General features: G+C 45.0%; 1 protein-coding gene and 1 long non-coding RNA gene across 2 annotated transcripts in view; one reads left to right on the top strand and one right to left on the bottom strand.

Annotated features, from left to right (window-relative positions):
• The window catches only part of LOC106532594 (DNA (cytosine-5)-methyltransferase 3B), a gene marked incomplete at its 5' end in the record, with an annotated part of 41,235 nt that extends 31,585 nt beyond the window's left edge, over nucleotides 1-9,650 (bottom strand). Inside the window, 4 exon segments of the mRNA XM_014028700.1 lie at nucleotides 905-1,088; nucleotides 3,417-3,529; nucleotides 9,392-9,471; nucleotides 9,607-9,650. Coding sequence (XP_013884154.1) covers nucleotides 905-1,088; nucleotides 3,417-3,529; nucleotides 9,392-9,471; nucleotides 9,607-9,650 — 421 coding nt within the window.
• On the top strand, nucleotides 3,428-5,190 carry LOC106532595 (uncharacterized). Its single transcript, XR_001312108.1, has 2 exons — nucleotides 3,428-3,505; nucleotides 4,840-5,190. It is a non-coding gene; the product is annotated as an uncharacterized LOC106532595 (long non-coding RNA).
• Nucleotides 9,651-11,941: the final 2,291 nt, after the last annotated feature.

Here is an 11,941-nt window from a genome sequence, read left to right on the forward strand (position 1 = left end):
ACCTCAAAGTGCACAAGCTTCAGACTTCAGCGTTGGCTGCGATTTTGAAGCTGAAATCGCGTTCGGTGTGAACGCACCATTAGACCCTCGGAGTGTAACAATGTTTCAAACATTTTTTAATCAAACTAGATTCAGCAAAGTAGTAGTAGATATGACCCCCACACCTACACAAAACATCAATCCACCAGAACTCAGAACTCACCAGAACATATTTATTGTTTTGGGTGGGGGTCTGGAGGGGGTGGGGCTCATTGTTGGGCCCAATGGATAGCCCTTCATCAGAGCTAAACAACAAACAAATCTGAAGTTCCTATATTGAGTAGTTTTTGAGTTATAAGCATTTTTATGTCCACACACACCCTTTTTAGACCGTGCTACAGTTGACCAAAAATCACTTTGCGTGCTGGGGTCATAATAAACCAACTTCATTTCATAAATGTACTCATGTTTCCCTAATACCCACTTTCATTCATGTGACCAAAACATCTCTCTTTTGAGTCAGGCAAACAAAGATCCTACGATGCTCCGCTGTGAGAGGTGTGTAATTTAATCTACATGTTGATCTAGATTACATCATCAAGTTTCTCTGTTTAGAATTTAGAGCGCTCCCCAGATGGGAAGTGAAACATCTTTAACTAAGCAGTGGTTCCCAAACTATTTCTGCCAGGCTCCACTTGGATTTATAAGAAAATATTCATGCAGTCACCTACTTTTTATTTTAGATTTTTATTCAGTTAGTCTTATTGTGAAGAAATTTGATTTCCTTTTGACATTGAAGGGTTTTTTGGTCAAAAATGACAGTTTATATTGACCATGATTCATTTATGAGAGCAATAAAAGCACAAGATATCCAAGTGGGTGAATACTTTTCATAGACAGCATTTAAAACCTTAAAATGACTCACAAACTCCTGTCCCCTGTCATTAGCGAAGAACTCCTGTAGCTTTATGCTCCAGTCATGCCGTCGTTTGAGGACACCGTTCTGCAGGAGTGGCTGGCACATGTAGCATCGCCAAGGGTCCTGGTACCGAGCACTGTTAGAGGCTCCGGGGTCAATCAGGATGTCCAGACAGTCCACACAGAAACATCTGGAACAACAGGCAAAAAGAGATTCATATAAAAAGAAACATAATGGCAAAGGGGTTTCAACCTCGACATGTTTAGGTGTTTGGCTGAGATACGTGTAACACCATCAAAGATCATCCGTCCGTTTTCTTCCACTTATCCAGGGTCAGGTCGTGGGGGCAGCAGCCTAAGCAGAGAGACCCAGACTTCCCTCTCCCCAGCCACTTGGGCCAGCTCCTCTGGGGGAATCCCAAGGTGTTCCCAGGCCAGCTGAGAAACATAGTCCCTCCAGCGTGTCCTGGGTCTTCCTCTGGGCCTCCTCCCAGTGGGACATGCCCGKAACACCTCACCAGGGAGGCATCCTAACCAGATGCCCGAGCCACATCAACTGGCTCCTCTCGATTTGAAGGAGCAGCGGCTCCACTCTGAGTCCCTCCTGGATGACCGAGCTTCTCACCCTATCTCTAAGGGAGAGCCCAGACACCCTGCGAAGGAAACTCATTTCGGCCACTTGTATCCATGATCTTGTTCTTTCGGTCACTACCTGTGACCATAGATGAGGGTGGGAACGCAGACTGACCGGTAAACCGAGAGTTTTGCCATTTGGCTCAGCTCTAGCTTCACCACAACAGACTGGTACAGCGCCCGCATCACTGCAGACACAGCACCAATCCACCTGTCAATCTCCCGCTACATTCTTCCCTCATTCGTGAACAAGACCCCGAGAAACTTAAACTCCTCCAAATGGGGCAGGACCTCCTCCCCGTCCTGCAAAAGACACCCTACCGGTTTCCAGCTGAAGACCATGGTCTCAGATTTGGAGGCACTGATCCTCATCCTGGCTGCTTCACACTCGGCTGCAAACCACTCAAGTGAGAGCTAGAGATCAGGATCTGAATTCAATTCAATTCAATTCAAAAATACTTTATTGATCTCAGAGGGAAATTAAGTGTTGTTGTAACTCATTTAACTAAAGAATTATTGTAGATACTGATGGCTGTGGGCAGGAAAGATCTTCTGTAGTGGACTGTATTACAGCGAAATAAAAAAAAAATCAGAAGTCAAAGCGAAAAATCAAAGCGAAAGAAGCCAATAGGACCACATCATCCAAAAAGCAGAGATGTGATCCTAAGGTCACCAAAACAGATCCCCTCAACACCTTGGCTGCACCTAGAAATTTTGTCCATAAAAGTTATGAACAGAATCGGTGACAAAGGGCAACCTTTAGCGGAGTCCAACTCTCACCGGAAACAAGTCCAACTTACTACAATGTGGACCAAGCTCTGGCACGGTTATACAGGGACCTAACAGCTTGTATCAATGGGCCTGGTACCCCATACTCCCAGAATACCCCCCACAGGAGTCCCAGAGGAACATGGTCGAACACCTTCTCCAAGTCCACAAAACACATGTAGACTGGTTGAACTCCCATGCACCCTCCAGGACCCTGCTGAGGGTGTAGAGCTGGTCCAGTGCTCCATGACCAGGACCAAAACCACACCACTCTTCCTGAATCTGAGATTCGACTATCCGACAGACCCTCCTCCCCAGGACCCCTGCATAGACCTTACCAGGGAGGCTTAGAAATGTGATCCCCCTACAGTTGGAACACACTCTGCAGTTCCCACTTTTTAAATAGGAAGACCACCACCTTGGTCTGCCAATCAAGGGGAACTGACCCCGATGTCCACGCAACATTCTCACCAGAGAGGTGACATTCCATGTACCTAGAACCTGCTTCTGTAGCCAAGGATAGAACCACCAGGGTCCTCGCCTTCGACCACTGCACATCACACATCGCACCTGACGCCTTTGGCCCCTCGCGAGCCCATGGGAATGGGGACCCATGTCTCCTCTTCAGGCTGTGCCTGGCCAGGCTCCATGGGTAAAAGCCTGGCCACCAGGCGTTGGCCAACGTGCCCCAGGCCTGGCTCCAGAGTGGGGTTAGTCCAGGAGAGGGAACACTCAATTCAATGTTGGCACTCATCATTAGGGGTCTTCGGGCTGCACTTTGTCTCATCTCTCACCTAGGACCTATTTGCCTTGGGTGACCCTACCGGGGGCATGAAGTCCTTGACAACATAGCTCCTAGGATCATTGGGACACTCAAACCTCTCCACCATGATAAGGTGGCAGCCCAGTGAGATCAAAGATCATATCTCTACCTAATTACTACCATTACAAGTGTAGGTAGATTTCCTTTTAATATTTTCTGTCTCCTATTTAAAGTTTGTGTTTTTTCTTTAGTGTGAATATAATTCTCAGTTTTGTTCTAAAGTAGCTTCTGTAACATGCAAGTTTCTTCTCCGGAGATGACTAAAGTCTTGAATGTTTTAATGTTTGTGTCAGACCTGCAGCAGTTGGCATTGCCACACAGCAGAAGTTCTCGCCCTCCACAGCAGACGGTGCAGTAGGACTGGTAACCATCATCATCGTACATGTAAGATATCTCCAGGTACACGTCCTAAACACAACAGAGATATGTCAGTTTTCATATCAAATGCAGGGTGGAACACATTCTCACTCCCGACTCGTCACATATCGACGCTTGTCCAGGTTCCCTCTGCGTCAGGTTTTGATACGTTGGCTAACCCCCTTGTTTCAGTTATTGACGCATGGGGCTTTTCTGGGTCTGCGTCACATAGGGTCTTTGGGTTGGGATCCGTGGTTAATATTAGGGATCAGGATTACTGGTTAATTTTAGGTTGGGAGGTCAGGGATAGAATGTCTAGGGCACAGGTGTTGAACTTCGGTCCTTGAGGGCCGCTGCCCTGCATGTTTTCTTGTTTTCCTGCTCAATCACACCTGATTTGCATGAATGGATGATTAACAGGCTACTACATAATTTAAGGAGTTAATTGAAGCCCTGAATCAGGTGTGTTGAAGCAAAGAAACAAGGAAAACATGCAGGATTGCGGTCCTCGAGGACCTGAGTTTGACACCCCTGGTCTAGTAGCTAAGAGAAGGTAAATTTAGAGTTTGGGATGGTTAGTTGTCGTGCATTTTCTAAATTTTTCAAAAATATGACAACAGGCTCCTCCTTGTTCTCATCTCATCAATAACTGACACGAGGGGGTTACCCGACATGTCAAAACCTGACGCAGAGGGAACCTGGACAAGCTTTAATATGTGACAAGTTGGGAGTGAGAATGGGTTGCAGGGTGACATGTTTGCATCCATTTTTCTATAATTTGAAATTAAACCTAGGGAAAGTTCTTTTTAAGAAATTCAAAATTTGCCAAAATTCCTAAAATCGATTAATTGTTTTTAGGAATTTTAATTTGGCTCCCAGTCAAATTCAGAATATAATTTAAAATCTTACTTCTAACATATGAAGCTCTTAACAACCAAGCTCCATCTTTTATCAAAGATCTTATTGTTCCATACTTTCCTAACGGAGCACTTCGCTCTCAGATTGCAGGTTTAYTTGTGGTTCCTGGAATTTCTAAAAGTAGAATGGGAGGCAGAGCTTTCAGTTATCAAGCTCCTCTCTTGTGGAACCAACTTCCAGTTTCCGTCCGTGAGACTGACACTCTGTCTACTTTTAAGATTAGACTGAAGACTTTCCTTTTTGATAAATCCTATAAATAGACTTAGGTTTCCTGAGTTATTCCATAGGTATTATAGTTAATTAGTTATGCTGCTATAGGCTTAGACTACTGGAGGACAAACTTACCACATTTCCTCACTCTGCTATTGTCTTTAGTCTCTCTTCTCTACGTGTTTATTGTAATTATTTCTATCAATAACGTGTTTTCTTTGTCTCTCTTCCAGAGGAAAATACACCTGGACCAGTTCTTCTGTGTTTGGCTGTGTCTCTTTCCTGTCCCCAAACCCAGCCGGTCGAGGCAGATGGCCGCCTGTCCTAAGCCTGGTTCTGCTAGAGGTTTTTTCCTGTTAAGGGCAAGTTTTTCCTCTCCACTGCTGCCGGTGTGCTGCTCAGGATGGGAAACTGTGATGAAGTGAAAATTCAACACAATCTGCTGCTTCTTTAGATTGATTGTTCTTTTTTTCATGTACAGTGCTCTGAGATGATGTCTGTTTTGACTTGGCGCTATATAAATAAACTGAACTGAATTAACTGTAACTTTTACATTATATGAAGTAAACTTGAACTACAATTTTCGTCCGTCTGTCCGTTTTCTTCCACTTATCCGGGTTTGGGTCACGGGGCCAGCAGCCTAACCAAAGAGACCCAGACTTCCCTCTCCCCAGCCACTTGGGCCAGCACATCTGGGGGAATCCCAAGGTGTTCCCAGGCCAGCCAAGAAACATAGTCCCTCCAGCGTGTCCTGGGTCTTCCTCTGGGCCTCATCCCAGTGGGACATGCCCGGAACACCTCACCAGGGAGGTGTCCAGGAGGCATCCTAACCAGATGAACCACCTCAACTGGCTCCTCTTGATGTGGAAGAGGAGCAGCTCTACTCTGAGTCCCTCCTGGATTACTGAGCTTCTTATCCTATCTCTAAGGGAGAGCCCAGCCATCCTGCAAAGGAAACTCGTTTTGGCCACTTGTATCGGTGATCTCATTCTTTCGGTCACTACCCAAAACTCGTGACCACAGACGAGGGTAGGAACATAGACCAACTGGTAAATCAAGAGCTTCGCCTTCTGGCTCAGCTCTCGATTCACCACGACAGACCGGTAAAGTGCTCGCATCACTGCAGATGCAGCACCAATCCACCTGTCGATCTTACGCTCCATTCTTCCCTCATTCGTGAGCAAGACCCCAAGATATGTAAACTCCTCCATTTGGGGCAGGACCTCTTCCCTGACCCAGAGAAGGCACCCTACAGTTTTCCAGCTCAAGACCATGGCCTCAAATTTGGAGGCACTGATCCTCATCCCGGCCGCTTCAAACTCGGCTGTGAACCACTCCAGTGAGAGCTGGAGATCACAATATGATGAAGCAATAGGACCACATCATCCACAAAAAGCAGAGATGTGATCCTAAGGTCACCAAAATGGATCCCCTCAACAACTTGGCTGTGCCTAGAAATTTTGTCCATAAAGGATATGAACAGAATCGGTGACAAAGGGCAATCTTGGCGGAGTCCAACTCTCACCGGAAACGAGTCCAACTTACTACTGGCAATGTGGACCAAGCTCTGGCACCAGTCGTACAGGGACCTAACAGCCCGTTTCAATGGGCCTGGTGCCCCATAATCCCGGAGTACCCTCAACAGGATTCCCAGAGGGACACGGTCGAACGCCTACTCCACGTCCACAAAACACATGTAGACTGGTTGGGCGAACTCCCATGCACCCTCCAGGACCTTGCTGAGGGTGTAGAGCTRGTCTGCTGTTCCACGACCACGACAAAAACCCCAATGTCCTTCCTGAATCTGAGATTCGACTATCCAAAGTATCCTCTTCTCCAGGATCCCAGAATAGACCTTACCAGGGAGGCTCAGAAGTGTGATCCCCCTATAGTTGGAACACACTCTGCGGTCCCCCTTTTTAAATAGGGGGACCACCACCCCGGTCTGCCAATCCAGAGGAACTGCCCCTGATGTCCACCCGATATTGTAGAGTCGCGTCAACCAATACAACCCCACAACATCCAGAGCCTTAAGGAACTCAGGGCGAATCTCATCCACCTCCGGCGGCTTGCACCGAGGAGCTTTTTAACCACCTCAGTGACCTCGGCACCAGAGATTGGAGAGTCTGACCCAAGATCCTCAGGCTCTGCTTCCTCAAGGGAAGACGTGTCAGTAGGATTGAGGAGGTATTCGAAGTATTCCGCCCACCGACCTACAACGTCCCGAGTTGAGGCCAGCAGCGCACCATCCCCACCATAAATAGCGTTGGTGGCGAACCGCTCCCTCCTCTCCCGAGATGCCAGATGGTGGACCAGAATTGCCTCGAAACCATATGGAAGTTTTTTCCCGTGGCCTCTCCGAACTCCTCCCATGCCCGAGTTTTGCCTCAGCGACCACCTGAGCCGCAATCCGCTTGGACTGCCGATACCTTTCAGCTGCTTCCAGAGTCCCACTGGCCAAAAAGACCTGATAGGACTCCTCCTTCAACCTGACAGCATCTCTCACCGCCGATGTCCACTTAGCATGTTCTAGGGTTGCCGCCACGACAAGCACTGACAAACTTACAGCCACAGCTCAGGTAAGCCACCTCGACAATGGAGGCACGGAACATGGCCCACTCGGACTCAATGTCCCCACCTCCCCCGGAACGTGTTCAAAGTTCTCCCAGAGGTGTGAGCTGAAGCTCTGTCTGACGGGAGACTCTGACATACATTCCCAACAGACCCTCACTATACATTTGGGTCTGCCAGGTCTGACCGGCATCCTCACCCACCAACGGAGCCAACTCACCACCAGGTAGTGGTCAGTTGACAGCTCCGCCCCTCTCTTCACCCAAGTGTCCAAAACATGCGGCTGCAGATCAGATGAAAGGAAAACAAAGTCGATCATCAAAGTGTAGCCTAGGGTGTCGTGGTGCCAAGAGCACATATGGACACCCTTATGTTTGAACATGGAGTTCGTTTTGGACAATCCATGATGAGTACAGAAGTCCAACAACAATGCACTGCTGGGGTTCAGATTGGGGGGGCTGTTCCTCCCAGCCACRCATCTCCAGGTCTCACTGTCATTACACACATGAGCGTTGAAGTCCCCCAGCAGAACGAGGGAGTCCCCGTTAGGAGAACTCTCCAGCACCCCCTCCAAGGACTCCAAAAAGGGTGGGTAATCTGAATAGCCATTAGGCATGTAAGGGCCACCCCGATCCCTACAGGTGCATAGGCACAAACAACAGTCAGGACCTGTCCCCCACACGTATGCAGAGGGAAGCTACCCTCTCATTCACTGGGGTGAACCCCAACGTACAGGCACTGAGATAAGTATGCCCACTCCTGCTCAGCACCTCTCAGCATGGGCAAATCCAGAGTGGAAGAGTGTCGTCCAACCCCTCTTGAGGAGACTGGTTCCAGAGCCAGAGCGGTGCATCGAGGTGGGTCCAACTATATCTAGTCAGAACCTCTCAACCTCACACACCAGCTCAGGCTCCTTCCCCACCAGAAAGGTGACATTCCACATCCCTGGAGTACTTCTGTAGCTGAGGATCGGACCGTCAAGGTCCTCGCCTTCGACCACTGCCCAGCACACATTGCAACCGACCCTAGGGCCCCTCCCACAGGTGGTAAGACCATGGGAAGGGGGACCCACGTCTCCTCTTCGGGCTGTGCCCGACGGGCTCCATGGGCGAAAGCCCGGCCACCAGGCACTCGCCACCGTGCCCCACCTCCAGGCCTGGCTCTAGAGTGGGGCCCCGGTGACCCGCGTCCGGGCGAGGGAACACTGAATCCATCCATCGTATTCATCATAGGGGTCGTTGAGGTGCACTTTGTCTGACCCTAGGACCTGTTTGCCTTGCGTGACCCTACTGGGGGCATGAAGCCCCCGACAACAAAGTTCCTACATCTTTGGGACACTCAAACTTCTTCAACACGATAAGGTGGCATCTTGTTCTATTGAAATGCATTGAAAACTCTTCAAATCCTTCCAAATGTGCTTTTCTGTATTTTTCCTCTTCATGTGTTCTTTTTGTTTTTGCTTATATTTTGTTTGTAGGCACCTTTGTAGGGGTCTGTGTTTCATGCTTATATTGTGTTTCTTTATGTGTGCTTATGCTTTTCCATGGTTACAGCATCGCCACCAGCTAAACATGATTTTACAGCAGCTCTTTCCCACCACAGTAAGACTGATGGCATAAAGTCAATAAATAAGCTGGTGGTGCAGCTGTTAAAGCTGCCGCCTCACAGAAAGATGGTTCAAGGTTCAYCTCCTGGTCTTTCTATGTGGAGTTCCTTGTGGGGTTTCTCTGGCTACCATACTCTTCCAACAGGACAAAGACATGATTGTTAGGTCAATTAGCATCTAGGTGTGAGTCAGAGTGTAAATGATTGTTTAATATGTCCCTGTGATGGACTTGCTTCCAGTCCAGAGTTTAATCCCCCCACTGTGACCGAAGACAGGCACCAGCTCCATGGGACCAGTTCCTCTTTATGTTCACTGTGCTCCTTGAGTCTCGTCGTCTTTTAGTACTTCAACATTTAATAGTTTACTATTCAATTTAGTTTAATCTGTTTTAGCAAATTTCAGAAAAATCAATTGGCACAAATAATTTACATTACAAGTTCACAAAAAGGTTTTTTTTCCGAATGTTTTCTTTTTGATTTTTAAATGCTGAATTTCAAAAGTATTTCTAAACATAAACATCCTGGTTCAGGTTCCTCCTTGCATGTTATTATTGTCACAGATGCTGTTTTGGTTTAGAGATCCTGACTCCCAGCATTAAGTTGTTTTACCTTGCATGTTTGGCACAAGCCTCCTTCAAACAGTGGGTGGAAAGTTGCCGCTCTCATTTTTCCACAAGAGAGACAGAAATCTGCAAAATGAAACACACACACGCACGCACGCACGCACGCACGCACGCACGCACGCACGCACACACACACACACACCACAACAAGCTCAAAAAACAAGATTAATTAAACTAATGCATAAGAGTCAGAGTCTTTACCTTCAATACTTTGTTTCTTTTGTAGAACTTCATTCACCATTTGTTCTGATAAAAGACAGTTAAAGACTGGAAATTAGCTGAATGTTGCCAACATGTCCATTCTCAGTTTTCTTTAAACACACCTGCAGCAAAACGTACATAACTGCACCTTTCTGTTGTTTAATCAAATAAATATGATGCAAAACATTTACATAAAGCATCGATACAGTTTCACATATGTAAAAAGAACTGCTAAAAACAACTATTCAACTCAAATATACACATTTACTTCCAGATACATAAATCAAAACAAAACTTTCTGTATTTTAAAGCTACAGTGGGTTGCAAAAGTATTCCCTTAATCCAATCAGAAAATTTGAGAATTTTATTTTGTTTATAAATTATAGGGAACAGGTGGTCCTGCTGGTTGTTGAGTGAGGATGAGGATGAGGTATTTTATCGTAATGAGGAAGATGAGATCAAAGTGAGTGAGAGAGAGTAAGAGTGAGGATGGAGATTCTGATGTATTTTGGACGCTGCTGTTTTCTGCACCTGCCATTATGTGGTTTATTTATTTAATTACCTATTCACTTTCAAGGCAACATTTTTATCTTTAACTTTTATCTTTCTTTGAAAAGAATAAAATGCTTKAGAGTTAAACGTTCTAGGGGGTTAAATAAATAATTTTCATTTAATAGTCAATYGTAGYACATTATAGTTTTGAAGAATCATCATTACGTTTGACTGAAGGGGTACTAGTGGTATGATAAAATGGCTCAGGGGTACACAAGTCTAAAAAGGTTGGGAACCACTGATTTACAGCATCAGCTAAAGTGCACAGAGTGATCAGCTGGTAATATCATTATCAGAAAGAATAAAATGATCACATCAGAAGTTTGTTGGGTGTTTTTATTACTCTATAAAATGACTGCATCCTAAAACACATTGTCTGAGTAGTTCTTTTTAGAATAGTTTCAGCATAAAACAGAGCTTGTTTCATGTCTGACAACTTTAATTTTAAYAATCAGATGATGAGACCAACTAGTCATCTGTTGTTTATTGATCTTATTTCATGATATTTTGTAACTCTTTAAAGCTGACTGACTTCAGCTGGCAATWACATAACCTGATGCCTTTCTGTCTTATGATGCAGGAGCTGATGAGAATCAGGGTCAGCAGGGAGGGACAGCATTCTGTGGCTCAGGTGAGTGATGAATAGAATAGAATAGAATAGAATAGAATAGAATAGAATCTCAGAGGGGAAATTCGGGTGTAACAGCAGCAGCACCATTTCACAAAAAAAAACAATATATTGCTATGCACCAATCAAAAACTAATATTAAATACTAATTAAAAATTAGTAATTTGCATCATTTTACATGTTAAAATAGAGCCATGTAAGCGGTGGTGTCTGATGATGAGTTCACTGGCATGAATGAAAAAAAGGTGCAGAAAAACATACGTCTGCAGAGTTTACACATTCTGAACATTTTGTGTGTACGCTCTTCTAATTTGGATAAAACTTTCAGTATGAAACCTGCGTACGCTTGGATACAGAAGTCCTCTTGACTTCTGATCTGTAGTTGAACTACAGTACTTGAACTACAGTAGTTGAACTACAATAGTTGAACTACAATAGTTAAAATACAGTAGTGGAACTAAAGTAATTGAACTACAATAGTTCTACAGAACTACAGTAATTACACTACAGCAATTAAACTACAGTAATTGAACTACAGTAGTGAAACTACAGTAGTGGAACTACAGTAATTGATTTAATGTAGTTGAACTACAGTAATTGAACTACAGAAATGGAACTACAGTAACTGAACTACAGTAGTGGAACTATAGTAATTGATTTACAGTAAATGAACTACAGTAATTAAACTACAGTAGTGGAACTACAGTAGTTGAACTACAGTAATTGAACTGCAGTAGTGAAACTACAGTAATTGAATTGCAGTAGTTGAACTACAGTAATTGAACTTCAGTAATTGAACTACAGTAGTGGAACTGCAGTAAGTGAACTAGTATATACACTACAGAAATTAAACTACAGTAGTGGGACTATAATAGTTGAACTACAGTAGTGAAACTATTGTAGTGAAACTAGAGTAGTGGAACTACAGTAGTTGAAACTACAGTAGTTGAAACTACAGTAGTTGAACTACAGTAATTGAACTACAGTAGCGGAACCACAGTAATTGAACTACAGTATATACACTACAGTAATTAAACTACAGTAGTGGAACTACAGTAGTTGAACTATAATAGTTGAACTGCAGTAGTGAAACTAGAGTAGTGAAACTACAGTAGTTGAAACTACAGTAGTTGAACTACAGTAATTGAACTACAG

The sequence above is a fragment of the Austrofundulus limnaeus genome, unplaced genomic scaffold, assembly GCF_001266775.1.
Source record: "Austrofundulus limnaeus strain Quisiro unplaced genomic scaffold, Austrofundulus_limnaeus-1.0 Scaffold798, whole genome shotgun sequence".
Classification (NCBI taxonomy): Eukaryota; Metazoa; Chordata; class Actinopteri; order Cyprinodontiformes; family Rivulidae; genus Austrofundulus; species Austrofundulus limnaeus.